This window comes from Heterodontus francisci, chromosome 8, assembly GCF_036365525.1.
Source record: "Heterodontus francisci isolate sHetFra1 chromosome 8, sHetFra1.hap1, whole genome shotgun sequence".
Taxonomy (NCBI): Eukaryota; Metazoa; Chordata; class Chondrichthyes; order Heterodontiformes; family Heterodontidae; genus Heterodontus; species Heterodontus francisci.
This window is the reverse complement of record NC_090378.1, coordinates 130,144,810-130,166,839: the sequence shown is the minus strand read 5'-3', so window position 1 is coordinate 130,166,839 and position 22,030 is coordinate 130,144,810. Positions and strand designations below refer to the sequence as shown.

The window sequence follows — 22,030 nt, the reverse complement described above, 5'->3', positions numbered from 1 at the left end:
GGTTCCACACACACTGAGCCTCACTGGGGTATGGGTTCCACACACACTGAGCCTCACTGGGGTACAGGTTCCACACACACTGACTCTGACTGGGGTACAGTTCCACCCACACTGATTCTCACTGGGGTACGGGTTCCGCACACACTGAGTCTCACTGGGGTACGGGTTCCACACACACTGACATCACTAGGGTACGGGTTCCACAGACACTGACTCTCACTGGGGTACAGGTTCCACACACACTGACTCTCACTGGGGTACGGGTTCCACACACACTGACTCTCACTGGGGTACAGGTTCCACACACACTGAGCCTCACTGGGGTATGGTTTCCACACACACTGACTCTCACTGAGGTATGGGTTCCACACACACTGAGCCTCACTGGGGTACAGGTTCCACACACACTGCCTCTGACTGGGGTACAGTTCCACACGCACTGATTCTCACTGGGGTACGGGTTCCGTACACACTGACTCTCACTGGGGTACGGGTTCCACACACACTGACTCTCACATGGATACAGGTTCCTCACACACTGACTCTCACTGGGGTACCGTTCCACACACACTGACCCTCACTGGGGTACAGGTTCCACACACACTGACTGTCACTGGGGTACGGGTTCCACACACACTGACTCTCACTGGGGTATGGGTTCCACACACACTGACTCTCACTGGGGTACAGGTTCCACACACACTGAGCCTCACTGGGGTATGGTTTCCACACACACTGACTCTCACTGGGGTATGGGTTCCACACACACTGAGCCTCACTGGGGTACTGGTTCCACACACACTGATTCTCACTGGGGTACGGGTTCCGCACAAACTGACTCTCACTGGGGTACGGGTTCCACACACACTGACTCTCACTGGGATACGGGTTCCACACACACTGACTCTCACTGGGGTATGGGTTCCACAGACACTGACTCTCACTGTGACACAGTTCCACACACACTAACTCTCACTGGGGTACGTGTTCCACACACACAGACTCTGACTGGGGTATGGGTTCCACACACACTGACTCTCACAGGGGTACGGATTCCACACACGCTGACCCTCACTAGGGTACGGGTTCCACAGACACTGACTCTCACTGGGGTACGGGTTCCACACACACTGACCCTCACTTGGGTACGGGTTCCACAGACACTGACTCTCACTGGGGTACAGGTTCCACACACACTGACTCTCACTGGGGTACGGGTTCCACACACACTGACTCTCACTGGGATACGGGTTCCACACACACTGACTCTCACTGGGGTACAGGTTTTACACACACTGACGCTCACTGGGGTACGGGTTCCACAGACACTGACTCTCACTGGGGTACGGGTTCCACACACACTGACTCTCACTGGGGTACGGTTTCCACACACACTGACTCTCACTGGGGTACGGGTTCCACACACACTGACTCTCACTGGGGAACAGGTTCTACACACACTAACTCTCACTGGGGAACAGGTTCTACACACACTAACTCTCACTGGGGTATGGGTTCCACACTCACTGACTCTCACTGGGGAACAGGTTCCACACACACTGAGCCTCACTGGGGTATGGTTTCCACACACACTGACTCTCACTGGGGTATGGGTTCCACACACACTGAGCCTCACAGGGGTATGGGTTCCACACACACTGACTCTCACTGGGGTATGGGTTCCACACACACTGACTCTCACTGGGGTACAGGTTCCACACACACTGAGCCTCACTGGGGTATGGTTTCCACACACACTGACACTCACTCGGGTACGGGTTCCACTGACACTGACCCTCACTGGGCTACGGGATCCACAGACACTGGCTCTCACTGGGATACGGGTTCCATACACACTGACTCTCACTGGGGTACAGTTCCACACATACTGACCCTCACTGGGGTATAGTTCCACACACACTGACTGTCACTGGGGAACTGGTTCCACACACACTGACTCTCACTGGGGTACAGTTCCACTCACACAGACTCTCACTGGGGAACAGGTTCCACACACATTGAGTCTCACTGGGGTATGGGTTCCACACACACTGACTCTCACTGGGGTATGGGTTCCACACACACTGAGCCTCACTGGGGTACAGGTTCCACACACACTGACTCTGACTGTGGTACAGTTCCACACACACTGATTCTCACTGGGGTACGGGTTCCGCACACACTGACTCTCACTGGGGTACGGGTTCCACACACACTGACATCACTAGGGTACGGGTTCCACAGACACTGACCCTCACTAGGGTACAGGTTCCACACACACTGACTCTCACTGGGGTACGGGTTCCACAGACACTGACTCTCACTGGGGTACAGGTTCCACACACACTGACTCTCACTGGGGTACGGGTTCCACACACACTGACTCTCACTGGGGTACAGGTTCCACACACACTGAGCCTCACTGGGGTATGGTTTCCACACTCACTGACTCTCACTGGGGTACAGTTCCACACACACTGATTCTCACTGGGGTACGGGTTCAGTACACACTGACTCTCACTGGGGTACGGGTTCCACACACACTGACTCTCACTGGGGTACAGGTTCCACACACACTGACTCTCACTGGGGTATGGGTTCCACAGACACTGACTCTCACTGTGACACAGTTCCACACACACTAACTCTCACTGGGGTACGGGTTCCACACACACTGACTCTGACTGGGGTATGGTTCCACTCACACTGACTCTCACAGGGGTACGGATTCCACACACGCTGACCCTCACTGGGGTATGGGTTCCACACCCACTAACTCTCACTAGGGTATGGGTTCCACAGACACTGACTTTCACTGGGGTACGGGTTCCACACACACTAACTCTCACTGGGGTATGGGTTCCACACCCACTAACTCTCACTAGGGTACGGGTTCCACACACACTGACTCTCACTGGGGTACGGGTTCCACACACACTGACTCTCACTGGGGTACGGGTTCCACACACACTGACTCTCACTGGGGTACGGGTTCCACACACACTGACTCTCACTGGGCTACGGGTTCCACACACACTGACACTCACTCGGATATGGTTTCCACACACACTGACTCTCACTGTGATACAGTTCCACACACACTGACTCTCACTGGGGTACAGTTCCACACACACTGATTCTCACTGGGGTACGGGTTCCACACACACTGACATCACTAGGGTACGGGTTCCACAGAAACTGACTCTCACTGGGGTACAGGTTCCACACACACTGACTCTGACTGGGGTATGGTTCCACTCACACTGACTCTCACAGGGGTACGGATTCCACACACGCTGACCCTCACTAGGGTACGGGTTCCACAGACACTGACTCTCACTGGGGTACGGGTTCCACACACACTGACTCTCACTGGGGTACGGGTTCCACAGACACTGACTCTCACTGGGGTACAGGTTCCACACACACTGACTCTCACTGGGGTACGGGTTCCACACACACTGACTCTCACTGGGGTACAGGTTCCACACACACTGAGCCTCACTGGGGTATGGTTTCCACACTCACTGACTCTCACTGGGGTATGGGTTCCACACACACTGAGCCTCACTGGGGTACAGGTTCCACACACACTGACTCTGACTGGGGTACAGTTCCACACACACTGATTCTCACTGGGGTACGGGTTCAGTACACACTGACTCTCACTGGGGTACGGGTTCCACACACACTGACTCTCACTGGGATACGGGTTCCTCACACACTGACTCTCACTGGGGTATGGGTTCCACAGACAATGACTCTCACTGTGACACAGTTCCACACACACTAACTCTCACTGGGGTACGGGTTCCACACACACTGACTCTGACTGGGGTATGGTTCCACTCACACTGACTCTCACAGGGGTACGGATTCCACACACGCTGACCCTCACTAGGGTACGGGTTCCACAGACACTGACTCTCACTGGGGTACGGGTTCCACACACACTGACTCTCACTGGGGTATGGGTTCCACACCCACTAACTCTCACTAGGGTACGGGTTCCACACACACTGACTCTCACTGGGGTACGGGTTCCACACACACTGACTCTCACTGGGCTACGGGTTCCACACACACTGACACTCACTCGGATATGGTTTCCACACACACTGACTCTGACTGGGGTACAGTTCCACACACACTGATTCTCACTGGGGTACGGGTTCCACACACACTGACATCACTAGGGTACGGGTTCCACAGATACTGACTCTCACTGGGGTACAGGTTCCACACACACTGACTCTCACTGGGGTACGGGTCGCACACACACTGACTCTCACTGGGGTACGGGTTCCACAGACACTGACTCTCACTGGGGTACAGGTTCCACACACACTGACTCTCACTGGGGTACGGGTTCCACACACACTGACTCTCACTGGGGTACAGGTTCCACACACACTGAGCCTCACTGGGGTATGGTTTCCACACACACTGACTCTCACTGGGGTATGGGTTCCACACACACTGAGCCTCACTGGGGTACAGGTTCCACACACACTGACTCTGACTGGGGTACTGTTCCACACACACTGATTCTCACTGGGGTACGGGTTCAGTACACACTGACTCTCACTGGGGTACGGGTTCCACACACACTGACTCTCACTGGGATACGGGTTCCTCACACACTGACTCTCACTGGGGTATGGGTTCCACAGACACTGACTCTCACTGTGACACAGTTCCACACACACTAACTCTCACTGGGGTACGGATTCCACACACGCTGACCCTCACTAGGGTACGGGTTCCACAGACACTGACTCTCACTGGGGTATGGGTTCCACACCCACTAACTCTCACTAGGGTACGGGTTCCACACACACTGACTCTCACTGGGGTACGGGTTCCACACACACTGACTCTCACTGGGGTACGGGTTCCACACACACTGACTCTCACTGGGGTACGGGTTCCACACACACTGACTCTCACTGGGCTACGGGTTCCACACACACTGACTCTCACTGGGGTACGGGTTCCACACACACTGACTCTCACTCGGATATGGTTTCCACACACACTGACTCTCACTGGGGTACGGGTTCCACACACACTGACTCTCACTCGGATATGGTTTCCACACACACTGACTCTCACTGGGGTACGGGTTCCACACACACTGACTCTCACTGTGATACAGTTCCACACACACTGACTCTCACTGGGGTACGGGTTCCACACACACTGCCTCTCACTAGGATACGGGTTCCACACACACTGACTCTCACTGGGGTACGGGTTCCACACACACTGACTCTCACTGGGATACAGTTCCACACACACTGACTCTCACTGTGATACAGTTCCACACACACTGACTCTCACTGGGGTACGGGTTCCACACACACTGCCTCTCACTAGGATACGGGTTCCACACACACTGACTCTCACTGGGGTACGCGTTCCACACACACTGACTCTCACTGGGGTACGGGTTCCACACACACTGACTCTCACTGTGATACAGTTCCACACACACTGACTCTCACTGGGGTACAGTTCCACACACACTGATTCTCACTGGGGTACGGGTTCCACACACACTGACATCACTAGGGTACGGGTTCCACAGACACTGACTCTCACTGGGGTACGGGTTCCACACACACTGACATCATTAGGGTACGGGTTCCACAGAAACTGACTCTCACTGGGGTACAGGTTCCACACACACTGACTCTCACTGGGGTACGGGTTCCACAGACACTGACTCTCACTGGGGTACAGGTTCCACACACACTGACACTCACTGGGGTACGGGTTCCACACACACTGACTCTCACTGGGGTACAGGTTCCACACACACTGACACTCACTGGGGTACGGGTTCCACACACACTGACTCTCACTGGGGTACAGTTCCACACACACTGACTCTCACTGGGGTACGGGTTCAGTACACACTGACTCTCACTGGGGTACGGGTTCCACACACACTGACTCTCACTGGGATACGGGTTCCTCACACACTGACTCTCACTGGGGTATGGGTTCCACAGACACTGACTCTCACTGTGACACAGTTCCACACACACTAACTCTCACTGGGGTACGGGTTCCACACACACTGACTCTGACTGGGGTATAGTTCCACTCACACTGACTCTCACAGGGGTACGGATTCCACACACGCTGACCCTCACTAGGGTACGGGTTCCACACACACTGACTCTCACTGGGGTATGGGTTCCACACCCACTAACTCTCACTAGGGTACGGGTTCCACACACACTGACTCTCACTGGGGTACGGGTTCCACACACACTGACTCTCACTGGGGTACGGGTTCCACACACACTGACTCTCACTGGGGTACGGGTTCCACACACACTGACTCTCACTGGGCTACGGGTTCCACACACACTGACTCTCACTGGGGTACGGGTTCCACACACACTGACTCTCACTGGGCTACGGGTTCCACACACACTGACTCTCACTGGGGTACGGGTTCCACACACACTGACTCTCACTGGGGTACAGGTTCCACACACACTGACTCTGACTGGGGTACAGTTCCACACACACTGATTCTCACTGGGGTACGGGTTCCACACACACTGACATCACTAGGGTACGGGTTCCACAGATACTGACTCTCACTGGGGTACAGGTTCCACACACACTGACTCTCACTGGGGTACGGGTCGCACACACACTGACTCTGACTGGGGTACGGGTTCCACCCACATTGACTCTCACTGGGATACGGGTTCCACAGACACTGACTCTCACTGGGGTACAGTTCCACACACACTGACTCTCACTAGGATACGGGTTCCACACACACTGCCTCTCACTAGGATACGGGTTCCACAGACACTGACTCTCACTGGGATACGGGTTCCACAGACACTGACTCTCACTGGGGTACAGTTCCACACACACTGACCCTCACTGGGGTACGGGTTCCCCAGACTGAGTCTTGTGTAAATTAATGTGATACTGTTCGGATGATGTATTTGGAAGATGTTGGCTCTGAGACCAATATTGCGCATGACATGGGTGAATCCCTTGCTCTTCCTCCGTTAGTGCTGTGGGATCTTTCACATCCTCCTGCGAGGGCAGACTGGCCTGGTTTTAATGTTTCTTTCCCATGTCTGAAATACTGCAGGGAGGTTTCAGCCTGAATTATGTGCTCAAGTGTGTGGAGCTTAACGTTATCATGAACCAGAGGAGTGTCTTCCGTCGTTTGGTGAGACTGCAGAAGCTGGGCTTGTTTTCCTTCGGGAAATGATCTTTATGGGGATATTTAATGAAGATGTTGAAAAGTATGAGGGAATTTGGAGAACAATTAGGGAGAAATGGTTTTCACTGCCAGGCAGTTCAATAACCAGTGATCATTGATTTAAAATAGTTGACAAAAGTATCAGATGCAATTTGAGTCGACTGTTTTTAACACAGTGAGTTGTTGTGATCTGGACTGGACTGTGCTGCCTGAAAGGGCGGTGGAAGCAGATTCAATTGTAACTTTCAAAAGGGAATTGGATAAAGCCTGCAAAATGAAGCTTCTCTGGGGCTATGGAAAAAGAACAGGGGTGTGGCAGTGATTGGATAGTTCTGTCAATGAGATGGCACAGATAGGATGGGCCAAATGGCCTCTTTCTGTGCGGTTAGATTCTATAATTCATGTTTTTCTCATTGAGTGAACATTCTCATGTTCTCACATCATAAGATGATGTTTTGGATGATAATTTGATTAAATTCAGCACATTCACAGGGTTTGGTTGTTTCGTGGTTTAGTTACTGGTCTAATAACCCAGAGAAGGTGAATCCAAATCTGACTGTGAGCAGTTTGAAAATTTGCCTTCGATTTGAAAAATCTGGAGTTAAGAATCTGGTAACAGTAAGAATGAGTGTGAAGCTGCTGGGTTGTCAAAAAAAAAACCTGATTGGTTCTCTGCTGCCCTTTAAGGGAGGAAACTGGATGTGCTTAACTGGTCTGATCTATATGTGATTCCAGTCCCACAACAACATGGTGGAGTCTGAAGTAGTTACTCAGTTGTATCAATGGTTCAAGAAGAGGGCCCAGCAGCTTCTCAGTGCAATTAGAAACACGCAAGGAATGCTGGCCTTGCCAGTGATGTCCACAAGATGAGAATGAACAGAGAACATGAAGCAGTCTCTGTCTGGAACTAGTTTCAGACCGAGTTTGCTCCATTTCTCAATGTCTCCCAGTGGCTTTGGCCCTCGGTGCTTGTGGGTTCCATGTGTGTATCGAGTAGAGCATTAGATACAGCTCCCCATTTCTTTCTGTGTTCAGTGATTGATGGACCGAATCAGATCACCATCAGGGAGGTGGCTGATACGTTCGCCTTTGTGGAATGGACACCTCCAAGAGCCCATGTCGACCATGTCCTGCTGTCGTATGGATTAGCCAGTGGGACGAGTGTGAAGACCATGCTGAGGCTCCAGCCCACACTGAGCCAGTACTCCCTGCAGAATCTGAGACCCGCCTCACAGTACCAGGTGTCAGTCACTGGCATTCATGAGCATGGGCAGAGCCAGTCTGTGACTGCAGCCTTTACCACAGGTAAAGGCGTCTGTGTACATGTGTGTGTGTGTGTGTGTGTACACATGTGTGTGTATACAAGTGTGTATGCATGCGTGTCTGTGTACACGTGTGTGTGTCTGTGTACGTGTGTGCGTGTGTGTGTGTGTATGTGTGTGTATGTCTGTATACATGTGTGTGTGAGTGTGTGCACGTTGGTGTGCAAAGTGCGAGAACTTCTTGCACCTCTGAGTGACTGAGTGCTGGATTCCCACCTATCACTGCAGGCACTCTCATGGATAGCTATGGATGTCTCCCAGATAATCACAGTTCATATCTCTAAGTGTCTGCCTAGACCAACATGTAAAATTCTGTGTGCATTCCTGTGTGTCTGAAACATCATGTATCAAAGTGTGAGTATTTACGTGTGCTTGCTTTGCCAACCTTAGTCCTTTGCATGAATTTATGTGTTTTTCTGTGTTTTATCAGGCACTGATCCACATTCAACCGAAGCACAATCATTGAAGGATGTCCCAATTCAAAACAAATTCACCAATCAATTTGCTTTTTCATGGGCTGAAGTGAGCTTCACTCGGTATCTAACCCATGCTGTTGCTGCCCTGGGAGTGTTTGATCAAACAGTGGACAGGGAGCTTTACTCTTATCATAGAGTCAGAACAGCACAGAAGGAGGCCTTTCAGCCCATCGAGTGCATGCAGGCTCTCTGTAGAGCAATCCAGCCGGTCCCATTCCCCGGCTGTATTCCCGTAGTTTATTTCCCTCAAGTGTTCATCATCTCTGCTTCCACCACACTCGCAAACAGTGAATCCAGATTATTACCACTCACTATGTAAAAAGAATTCTTGTCCCCCTGCATCTCTTACCCAAACTCTGTGTCCCCCAGTTCTTGTACCATCAGCTAATGAGAACAGATTTCCTTTGTCTACCTTATCTAAACCTGTCATAATCTTGTACACCTCTATCAAATCTCCCCCCCCCCCCCCCCCCAAACTCCTTTTCTCCAATTCTTAAAGTGCATACAGGAGAGCTTTTTGACCCAGCACGTAGAAAGTCCTACAAGAGAAGGGGCAGTACTGGACCTGATCCTAGGGAATGAAGCCGGACAAGTGGTAGAAGTGTCAGTGGGGGAACATTTCGGGGATAGTGACCTGCAAGATTTAAGGTAGTTATGGAAAAGGATAAAGATGGACTGGAAATAAAGGTACTGAATTGGGGGAAGGCTAAATTCAATATGATAAAACAGGATCTGGCCAAAGTGGACTGGGAGCAGCTACTTGTAGGAAAGTCTACATCAGACCAGTGGGAGTCAAAGAGAAAATAGTGAGAGTTCAGGTCCATCATGTTTCCGTAAAGGTGAAGTGTAGGAGCAACAAGTCCAGGGAAGCCTGGATGTCAAGGGATATAGAGGATTGGATAAGGAAAAAAAAAGGAGTCTTATGGCAGGTTTGGAGCGCTGAAAACAGTGGAGGCACTAGAGAAGTATAGAAAGTGTAGGGGGGTACTTAAAAAATTAATTAGGAGAGCGAAGAGGGGACATGGAAAAACACTGGCGGGCAAGATAAAGGAAAATTCTAAGGCATTTTATAAGTATATTAAGGGCAAGAGGATAACCAGGGAAAGAGTAGGGCCCATTAGGGATCAAAGTGGCAATCTGTGTGTGGAGCCGGAGGACATAGGTGAGGTTTTAAATGATTACTTTTCATTTGTGTTCACTATGAAGAAGGACGATGTAGGTGCAGAGATCAGAGATGGGAATTGTGATATACTTGAACATATTAGTACTGAAAGAGAGGAAGTATTAGTTGTTTTAGCGGGCTTAAAAGTGGATAAATCCCCAGGCCCAGATGAGATGTATCCCAGGCTGTTATGTGAGGCAAGGGAGGTGATAGCAGGGGCTCTGACACAAATTTTTAAATCCTCTCTGGCCACAGGAGAGGTACCAGAGGACTGGAGGACAGCGAATGTGGTACCATTATTCAAGAAGGGTAGTAGGAATAAACCAGGTAATTACAGGCTGGTGAGTCTAACATCAGTGGTAGGGAAACTATTGGAAAAAATTCTGAGGGACAGGATTAATCTCCACTTGGAGAGGCAGGGATTAATCAAGAATAGTCAGCATGGCTTTGTCAGGGGGAGATCATGTCTAACAAACTTGACTGAATTTTTCGAGGAGGTGACTAGATGTGTAGATGAGGGTAAAGCAGTTGATGTAGTCTACATGGAAATCAGTAAGGCTTTTGATAAGGTCCCACATGGGAGATTGGTTAAGAAGGTAAGAGCCCATGGGATCCAGGGCAATTTGATAAATTGGATCCAAAATTGACTTAGTGGCAGGAGGCAGAGGGTGATGGTCGAGGGTTGTGTCTGCAATTGGAAACCCGTTGACCAGTGGTGTACCGCAGGGATTGGTGCTGGGACACTTGCTGTTTGTAGTGTACATTAATGATTTAGACGTGAATATAGGAGGTATGAACAGTAAGTTCGCAGATGACACGAAAACTGGTGATGTCGTAGATAGTGAGGAGGAAAGCCTTAGATAGTCCAATAGTCAGAGGGAAGTGGAGGAGCATATATGTAGGGAAATCACAGATAAGGTGTAGGAATTATAGGGTTGTAATAGTAGGTGATTTTAACTTCCCTAATATTGACTGGGACTGCCTTAGTGCCAAGGGATCAAATGGGGAAGAATTTGTTAAGTGTGTCTGAAGCAGTATGTGGATAGCCCTACTAGAGAAGGGGCTACACTCGACATCCTCTTAGGAAATGAGGTAAGATGGGCGGAGCAGTGGCAAATGGAATTTAATCCTGAGACGTGTGAAGTGATGCATTTTGGGAGGACTAATAAGGCAAGGGAATATACAATGGATGGTAGGACCCCAGGAAGTACAGAAAGTCAGCAGGACCTTGGTGTACTTGTCCATAGACCACTGAAGGCAGCAGCAAAGGTAGATAAGGTGGTTGGGAAGGCATATGGGATACTTGCCTTTATTAGCCAAGGCATAGAATATAAGAGCAGAGAGGTTATGATGGTAGGAATAGGAGGATTAGGCAAATGAATGCGTGGCTGAAGAGCTGGTGTAGGCGGGAGGGCTTCAGCTACTTGGATCGTTGGGATCTCTTCTGGTGCAGAGGTGACCTGTACAAGAAGGACGGGTTGCATCTAAACTGGAGGGGTCCAATATCCTTGCAGGGAGGTTTGCTAGTACTATGCGGGAGTGTTTAAATTAGTCTTGCAGTGGGGTGGGATCCAAAGTAGTAGTCTCTCAGATGAGATAGTTGAGACAAATGTAGAGGTTAAAGCAAGCAAGTCCAGTAGGCAGGCCGGGCAGGGGCAGGACAGGGAGTGTGGAAGGTCCGGTAGGCTAAACTGCATTTACTTTAATGCAAGAAGCCTTACAGGTAAGGCAGATGAACTCAGAGCATGGATTGTGATATTATAACTATTACGGAAACGTGGTTGAGGGATGGGCAGGACTGGCAGCTCAATGTTCCGGGGTACCGATCTTTCCAGCGTGACAGAGGTGGAGGTAAGAGAGGAGGGGGAGTTGCACTATTGATTAGGGAGGACATCACAGCAGTACTTAGAGAGGATATCCCGGGGGGAATGTCCAGCGAGGCCATATGGGAATGAAGGGTAGGTAGTTAGTTTGATTATCTTAGAGTAGGTTAAAGGTTCGGCACAACATCGTGGGCCGAAGGGCCTGTACTGTGCTGTACTGTTCTATGTTCTATGTTCTAATACTTCTCGTCCGTATTTACCATGAAGAAGGTCATGGAAGCTAATGAGTTCAAGGGAGGGAACACCGATATCCTGGAGCATATTAACATTACAAAGGAGAAGGTGTTGGAGGTTTTGAAGCTCATTAAGGAGGATAAATCCCCAGGGCCTGACCAGGTGTATCTGAGGATGCTTTGGGAAGCAAGGGAGGAGATTGCTGGGGCCCTGGCAGAGATTTTTGTATCATCGTTAGCCACGGGTGAGGTACCGGAAGACTGGAGGATAGCTAATGTTGTGCCTTTATTTAACAAGGGCAGCAGGGATAATCCAGGGAACTACAGGCCGGTGAGCTTTACATCAGTGGTGGGAAAGTTATTGGAAGGGATTCTGTGAGACAGGATTTATATGCATTTGGAAAGGCAAGCTCTGATTAGGGATAGTCAGCATGGCTTTGTGTGTGGGAAATCATGTCTCACGAATTTGATAGAGTTTTTCGAGGAGGTGACCAAGAGGATTGACGAGGGCAGGGCGATGGGCGTTGTCTACATGGACTTTAGCAAGGCCTTTGATAAGGTCCTGCATGGTAGGCTGGTCCGGAAGGTTCGAACACATGGGATCCAGGGTGAGCTAGCCAATTGGATACAAAATTGGCTTGGTGATAGGAGGCAGAGGGTGGTGGTGGAGCGTTGTTTTTCAGATTGGAGGCCGGTGACCAGTGGTGTGCTGCAGGGATCGGTGCTGGGCCCTCTGTTGTTTCTCATATATATTAATTAATTGGATGTGAATGTAAGGGGCATGATTAGTACGTTTGCAGGTGACACCAAAATTGGTGGTATGGTGGACAGTGAAAAAGGTTGACTAAGGTTACAACAGGATATAAATAAACTGGGAAAGTGGGCAAGGGAATGGCAAATGGAATTTAATGCCGACAAGTGTGAAGTGATGCATTTTGGGAAGTTAAACCAGGGCAGGACATATACAGTGAATGGCAGGGCCCTGGGGTGTGTGTTCAGCAGAGAGACCTTGGGCTGCAAGTTCATAGTTCCCTGAAAGCGGCAACACAGGTAGACAGAGTGGTGAAGAAGGCGTATGGCATGCTTGCCTTCATTGGCCGAGGCATTGAGTCCAAGAGTTGGGACGTCATGTTACAGTTGTACATGATGTTGGTTAGGCCGCATTTGGAGTACTGTGCGCAGTTCTGGTTGCTGCATTACAGGAAAGATGTGATTAAGCTAGAGAGGGTGCAGAAAAGATTCACAAGGATGTTGCCTGGTTTGGAGGGCTTGAGTTTTAAAGAGAGATTGGATAGGCTGGGTCTGTTTTCCCTGGAGCGAAGGAGGCTGAGAGGGGACATGATAGGGGTATATAAAATTATGAGAGGCATAGATAGGGTAGATAGTCAGAGTCTGTTTCCCATGGTAGGGGTGACTAAAACTAGAGGGAATAGATTTAAGGTGAAACGGAGGAGGTTTAAAGGGGATAAAAGGGGTAAATTTTTCACACAAAGAATAGTGGGTATCTGGAATGAGCTGCCTGAGGAGGTGGTGGAGGCAGGAAGAGTAGCGACATTTAATAGCCATCTGGACAGGTACTTGAATGAGCAAGGCATAGAGGGATATGGAATTAATGCAGGCAGGTGGGATTAGTATAGATAGGCATTATGGTCGGCATGGACGTCGTGGGCCGAAGGGCCTGTTTCTATGCTGTCCGACTCTATGACTCTATGAGCTGTCTAAAACACTAGTTAGGTCACAGCTGGAGTACTGTGTACAGTTCTGGTCACCGCACAATAGGAAGGATGTGATTGCACTGGAGAGGGTACAGAGGAGATTCACCAGGATGTTGCCTGGGCTGGAGCATTTCAGCTATGAAGAGAGACTGAAAAGGCTAGGGTTGTTTTCCTTAGAGCAGAGAAGGCTGAGGGAGACATGATTGAGGTGTACAAAATTATGAGGGGCATTGATCGGGTAGATAGGAAGAAACTTTTTCCCTTAGCGGAGGTGTCAATTACCAGGGGGCATAGATTTAAGGTAAGGAGCAAAAGGTTTAGAGGGTATCTGAGGAAACATTTTTTCACCCAGAGGGTGGTTGGAATCTGGAACGCATTGCCTGAAGGGGTGATAGAGGCAGGAACCCTCACAACATTTAAGAAGTATTTAGAGGAGCACTTGAAATACCATAGCATACAAGGCTACGGGCCAAGTGCAGGAAAATGGGATTAGGATAAATACGTGCTTGATGGCTGGCACGGACACAATGGGCCGAAGGGCCTGTTTCTGTGCTGTATAACTCGATGACACTAATGGAAAACAACCCCAGCTTTTCCAACATAATCTTGTAACTAAAATCCGTCATCCCTGGAAACATTCTGGTAAATCTCCTCTGTACCCTCTTAAGTACCATCACATCCTTCCTCAAGTGTCGTGGCCAGAACTGGACACAATACTCTAGTTGATGGCTAACCAGAGCTTTATAAAGTTTCAGCATAACTTCCCTGCTTTTGTACTCACTGCCTCTATTTATGAAGCCCAAGATCCCATATGCTTTGCTAACCACTCTCTCAATATGTCCTGCCACCTTCAAAGATTGATGCACATAAACCCCCAGGTCCCTCTGTTCCTGCACACTCTTTAGAACTGTACCGATCTATATTGCCTCACTCTATCCCTTTTGCCAAAATGCATCACCTCACATTTCTCTGTATTAAATTCCATCTGCCACTTGTCTGCCCATTCTGCTAGTTGATCTATGTCCTGTTGCCGTCAATTGGTATCATCCTCACTGACTGCTCCACCTGCAAGTTTCATATCATCTGCAAATTTTGAAATTTTTCTCTGCATTCCAGTATCCAAATCACTAATATACATCAAAAAGCAGTGGTCCTCGCACTGATCCTTGGGAACACCACTGTCTACCATCCTCCAGTCTGAAAAACAACCAGTTACCATGACTTGCTATTTTCTGTCCTTGAGCCAATTTTTTATCCAAGCTGACACTGACCCTCCTATTTCATGAGCCTCAGTTTTGTTAACCAGCATTTATGTGCTACTTTGTCAAATGCTTTCTTAAAATCCCATATAGACAGCATCCACCGCATTCCCTTCATCAACCTTCTTGATGATTTCATCAAAAATTCAACTAGATTAGTTAAGCATGATCAGCCTTTTACAAATCCATGCAGACTTTCCCTAATTAACTTAAACCTCTCCAAGTGTCTGCTGATTTTATTTTTAACCCTGGTTATAGTTTCTAAAATGTTACCTACCACTAATGTGAAATTGCTGAACCTGTAATTACTAGGAACGTCCTTACAACCTTTCTTGAATAAAGGTGTCACATTTTCCACTCTCCAATCCTCTGGCACCTCCTCCATATCTATGGAAGATTGGAAGATTATGGAAAGCCTTTCCATTATCTCCATCCCCACTTCCTTTAGCAACCTGGGATGTAAGCCATCTGGACCAGGTGACTTATCCATTCTAAACAGAACTGGTGTTTCCAGTAGATCCTGTTAATTAATTTTCACTTCATCCATTATCTTTACCATCAGGCCCTGGGGACTTATCTACCTTAATGTTTTTCAAGAGGCCCAACACCTCCTTTTTGATATCAACATGACCCAGACTATCTACACTCCCTTCCCTAGACTCATCATCCACCAAGTCCTTCTCTTTGGTGAATACTGATGCAAAGTACTCATTTAGTACCTCGCCCATTTCCTCTGGCTCCATGCATAGATTCCCTCCACTGACCTTGAGTGGGCCAACCCTTTCCCTGGTTACCCTCTTGCTCTTTATATACATATAAAAAGCTTTGGGATTCTCCATAATCCTGTTTGCCAATGACTTTTCATGATCTCTTTTAGCCGTCCTGACTCCTTGATATGTGGGAGGCTTTTAAAGAGAGGTTGATTAGCGTGCAGGAGAGACATGTTCCTGTGAAAATGAGGGATAGAAATGGCAAGATTAGGGAACCATGGATGACAGGTGAAATTGTGAAACTAGCTAAGAGGAAAAAGGAAGCATACATAAGGTCTAGGCGGCTGAAGAAAGACGAAGCTTTGGAAGAATATCTGGAATGTAGGACCAATCTGAAACGAGGAATTAAGAGGGCTAAAAGGGGTCATGAAATATCTTTAGCAAACAGGGTGAAGAAAAATCCCAAAGCCTTTTATTCATACATAAGGAGCAAGAGGGTAATTAGAGAGAGGATTTGCCCACTCAAGGACAAAGGAGGAAAGTTATGCGTGGAGTCAGAGAAAATGGGTGAGATTCTAAACGAGTACTTTGCATCGGTATTCACCGAGGAGAGGGACATGACGGATGTTGAGGTTAGGGACAGATGTTTGATTACTCTAGGTCAAGTCGGCATAAGGAGGGAGGAAGTGTTGGGTATTCTAAAAGGCATTAAGGTGGACAAGTCCCCAGGTCCGGATGGGATCTATCCCAGGTTTCTGAGGGAAGCGAGAGAGGAAATAGCTGGGGCCTTAACAGATATCTTTGCAGCATCCTTAAACACGGGTGAGGTCCCGGAGGACTGGAGAATTGCCAATGTTGTCCCCTTGTTTAAGAAGGGTAGCAGGGATAATCCAGGTAATTATAGACCGGTGAGCCTGACGTCAGTGGTGGGGAAGCTGCTGGAGAAGATACTGAGGGATAGGATCTATTCCCATTTGGAAGAAAATGGGCTTATCAGTGATAGGCAACATGGTTTTGTGCAGGGAAGGTCATGTCTTACCAACTTAATAGAATTCTTTGAGGAAGTGACAAAGTTGATTGATGAGGGAAAGGCTGTAGATGTCATATACATGGACTTCAGTAAGGCGTTTGATAAGGTTCCCCATGGTAGGTTGATGGAGAAAGTAAAGTCGCATGGGGTCCAGGGTGTACTAGCTAGATGGATAAAGAACTGGCTGGGCAACAGGAGACAGAGAGTAGCAGTGGAAGGGAGTTTCTCAAAATGGAGACGTGTGACCAGTGGTGTTCCACAGGGATCCGTGCTGGGACCACTGTTGTTTGTGATATACATAAATGATTTGGAGGAAAGTATAGGTGGTCTGATTAGCAAGTTTGCAGACGACACTAAGATTGGTGGAGTAGCAGATAGTGAAGGGGACTGTCAGAGAATACAGCAGAATATAGATAGATTGGAGAGTTGGGCAGAGAAATGGCAGATGGAGTTCAATCAGGGCAAATGCGAGGTGATGCATTTTGGAAGATCCAATTCAAGAGTGAACTATACAATAAATGGAAAAGTCCTGGGGAAAATTGATGTACAGAGAGATTTGGGTGTTCAGGTCCATTGTTCCCTGAAGGTGGCAACGCAGGTCAATAGAGTGGTCAAGAAGGCATACGGCATGCTTTCCTTCATCGGACGGGGTATTGAGTACAAGAGTTGGCAGGTCATGTTACAGTTGTATAGGACTTTGGTTCGGCCACATTTGGAATACTGCGTGCAGTTCTGGTCGCCACATTACCAAAAGGATGTAGATGCTTTGGAAAGGGTGCAGAGGAGGTTCACCAGGATGTTGCCTGGTATGGAGGGCGCTAGCTATGAAGAGAGGTTGAGTAGATTAGGATTATTTTCATTAGAAAGACGGAGGTTGAGGGGGGACCTGATTGAGGTGTACAAAATCATGAGAGGTATAGACAGGGTGGATAGCAAGAGGCTTTTTCCCTGAGTGGGGGATTCAATTACTAGGGGTCACGAGTTCAAAGTGAGGGGGGAAAAGTTTAGGGGGGATATGCGTGGAAAGGTCTTTACGCAGAGGGTGGTGGGTGCCTGGAACGCGTTGCCAGCGGAGGTGGTAGACGCGGGCACGATAGCGTCTTTTAAGATGTATCTAGACAGATACATGAATGGGCAGGAAGCAAAGAGATACAGAACCTTAGAAAATAGGCGACAGGTTTAGATAGAGGATCTGGATCGGGCGCAGGCTTGGAGGGCCGAAGGGCCTGTTCCTGTGCTGTAATTTTCTTTGTTCTTTGTTCTTTGTACTTTCTTTATATTCCTCAAGGGCTTTGTCTGTTACCAGCCTTCTAGCCCTTACGAATGCTTCCTTTTTCTTTTTGACTAGGCTCTCAATATCCCTTGTTATCCAAGGTTCCCAAAACTTGCCCTTCATCCTCACAGGAACATGCTGGTCCTGGATTCAAATCAACTGACATTTGAAAGACTCCCACATTTTTTACTTTTCTTTTATTTATTTTTATTTCGAGATACAACACTGAAACAGGCCCTTCGGCCCACTGAGTCTGTACTGACCATCAACCACCCATTTTATACTAATCCTGCATTAATCCCATATCCCCTACCACATCCCCACAATTCTCCTACCACCTACCTACACTAGGGGTAATTTACAATGGCCAATTTACCTATCAACCTGCAAGTCTTTGGCTGTGGGAGGAAACCAGAGCACCCAACGGAAACCCACACAGTCACAGGGAGAACTTGCAAACTCCACACAGGCAGTACCCAGAATCGAACCTGAGTTGCTGGAGCTGTGAGGTTGCGGTGCTAGCCACTGCACCACTGTGCCGCCCCAATGTCAGATGTTGATTTACCCTCAAACAGCCACCACTATATTGCCACTATATCATATTCCTACATGGCTATCTGTGCTTGTAGCTCACCAATTTTATTTGCCACACTTTGTGCATTTACATACATGCATTGTAAACCTTCCAATATATTCCTCACAGCCCTTCTTAGTCTCTCCCATCTCATATGGTACTGCTCCCTTCTCTAGTACTATCTAACACTCTCACTCCTTTATACACCTTATTCCTCTTTTCTACTTCTATATGCTGGTGCCCATCCCCCTGTTAATTCAGTTTAAACCCTCCCCAACCACACTAGTGAACCTCTCCGCGAGGACTTTGGTCCCAGTCCTGTTGAGGTGCAACCCGTCCCTTTTGAATAGGTGCCTCCTGCACCAGAACCGGTCCCAATGCCCCAATAATCCGAAGCCGTCCCTCCTACACCATGCTTTAAGTCATGCATTGATCCTCCCGATCTTCCTATTTCTACTCTCGCCAGCACCTAGCACTGGGGGTAATCCAGAAATTACTACCTTTGAGGTCCTACTCTTTAACTTCCTCCCTAGCTCCTGAAAGTCTGACTGTTGGACATCAATACCTGCTCTCTCTGTGTCTTTGGTACTGACGTGCACCACAACTTCTGGCTCACTCCCTTCCCCCTGCAGAATATTCTGCACCCTCTCCGTGATGTTCTTACCCTGGCACCAAGGAGTCAACACAGCATGTGGGACTCACGATGACGGTTACAGAAATGCACGTCTGTCTCCCTGACTGTGGAATCTCCTATAGCAACTGTATTTCTGCACTTTGCTGCTCCCTCCTGTATAATCCCTTGCCAATTGGTGCCATGGTCTGGACTGCACTCCTTCAAGGTGTTGTCACTCTCAGCAGTCCTGTTTGAGAGTGGCACACACACTGAAGACTCCTGCACCTCCTGTGTCTTCCCACTCTTCCAGATGGCCACCCACCTACTATCCCGAAATAACAGAAGAACATAAGAAATAGGAGCAGGAGTAGGCCACTCAGCCGCTCGAGCCTGCTCTGCCATTCAGTAAGATTATGGCTGATATAATTGTGCCCTGAACTCAACTTTCCTCCCTACCCCTGTACCATTTGACTCCCTTGTAGATCAAAAATCTGTCTAACTCAGCCTTGAATATATTCAATGCCCCAACCTCCATTGCTCTCTAGGGAAGAGAATTCCAAAGATTAATGACCCTCTGAATGAAGAAATTCCTCCTCATCTCCAGCTTTAATGCGAGACCCCCTTATTCTGAATCTGTGCCCCCTTGTTCTGGATTCCCCCACAAGGGGAGACATCCTCTCAGCATCTCCCCTGTCAAACCCCCTTAGAATTTTAGATGTTTCAATAAGATCACTTCTCATTCTACTAAACTTCATTGAGTATCAGCCCAACCTGCTCAACCTTTCCTCATAAGACAACCCCTTCATCCAGGAATCAGCCTAGTGAACCTTCTCTGAACTGCTTCCAATGCAAGTTTATTCCTCCTTAAATAAGGAGAGCAAAACTGTACACAGGACTTTAGGTGTGGTCTCACCAATGCCCTGTACAGTTGTGGCAAGACTTCCCCAGTTTTATATTCCATCCTCCTACTATAAAGGCCAACATTCCATTTGTCTTCATAATTACTTGCTGTACCTGCATGCTAACTTATTGTGATTCATGTACAAGGACACCCAGATCCCTCTGTACTGCGGCATTCTGCAGTCTCTCTCCATTTAAATAATACTTTGCTTTTCTATTCTTCCTACCAAATTGAACAACCTCACATTTTCCCACATTATACTCCCTCTGTCAAATTGTTAGCCACTCAATTGACCCATCTATATCCCTTTACTTTGTGTCCTCCTCACAACTTGCTTTCCCACCTATCTTTGTATCGTCAGCAAATTTGAACTCGCACTGCCCATGGGATGACCACCCCCTGGAAAGGACGATCCAGGAAACTCTCTTGCTCCCTGATGCTCCGCAGTGACTCCAGCTGCCCCTCAATCTCGGGAATCCTGAACTCGAGCTGAAGTAGCTGGAGACACTTCCTACACACATGTGGTCTCCCAAGATGTGTGAAATGTTCTGGAGTTCCCACATTGCACAGGAATTGGAGGCAACAGGTCTCAGCTGCTCATCCACAGTCTAAAAAAAATCTGTCTTCCCTCTTTTATAATCTAGTTAGCACCTTCTTTAATTTTATTTTTTTAATAAATATTAATTGTAATTAAAAAAACAACTCTAGATCTGCTCTCTGCTAATACTCTTATTAATTCAGTTACTGTTTTACTTACCCCAATTGGAATGACTACCCTGGATCAGAGAGGAAGAAAATGTGTAAAAATTCATCAACCAATCTTCTACCCGCTCTGCTCTGATATCATTCCTTGCTTTTTCTGGACAATGTGGTGCTAGGTCCACTCTTTCTCCGCTCCGATTTATCAGCTGCTGCTGTACACCAGCTCTGCTGCTTGCTGCTGCTGCCAGGTCTCACTGTCTCCCACTCCCTCACTCAGACCGCTCCTTGTTTTCTAAAAGACCAGAACATCACCTCTTCCCTCACTGTTCCGAATTCCCTCACTGTCCAAATTCCCCAGCTTTTGTATTCTGTCACAGTAGTACTCTGTCGAGCTGGACTTCATGCTATTTATCTGATCCAGAATTCCCCACATTCCATGCACACTGCAATTCCCACACAGTATATGCACTTCAGAATTCCTATGCAGCCCATACACTCCGGAATTTCTCACGCATGATGGATCATTCCTGATGGATCTCTCAGAGTGCCAGTTTGGAAAACCCAAAGGTAACAACACAACCTCAAGCCGATGCAAACACGTCGACTGTCTCAAACCTGGATATGGGGACAGGAGGGTGAAAGGGGTGAATGCTGGCCTCTTGTCCACTTTACTCCTTTCTGTAAACTTTCACACTCCATGCTTTATTCCACAGATATTGATGCTCCCAAAAACCTACGTGTAGTGACCCCAGGGGACAGCAGGCTGGGGCTGGAATGGGACAACAGTCAAGCTGATGTAGACAAGTACAGGGTGGTCTACAGCACACTGGCAGGTGGCCAATATCATGAGCTGATTGTGCCTGAAAACACAGGGCCAACAAGCAAGGTGACTTTGACTGGTGAGTAGCAGAGCTTCCAACACACATTGTGGCGTCAGCATTTACCCATTGATGGGTGACTGGAATGTGGATCTATTACATTTGGGTTACAC

At 48.4% G+C, this 22,030-nt stretch overlaps 1 protein-coding gene across 1 annotated transcript in view; it reads left to right on the top strand.

Annotated features, from left to right (window-relative positions):
- The window catches only part of tnr (tenascin R (restrictin, janusin)), a 530,276-nt gene that overhangs the window by 168,949 nt on the left and 339,297 nt on the right, over positions 1–22,030 (top strand). The window contains exons 6-7 of the mRNA XM_068038005.1: positions 8,282–8,551; positions 21,753–21,938. Of these exons, the coding sequence (XP_067894106.1) occupies positions 8,282–8,551; positions 21,753–21,938 (456 nt within the window). The remainder of the gene's footprint in view (positions 1–8,281; positions 8,552–21,752; positions 21,939–22,030) is intronic.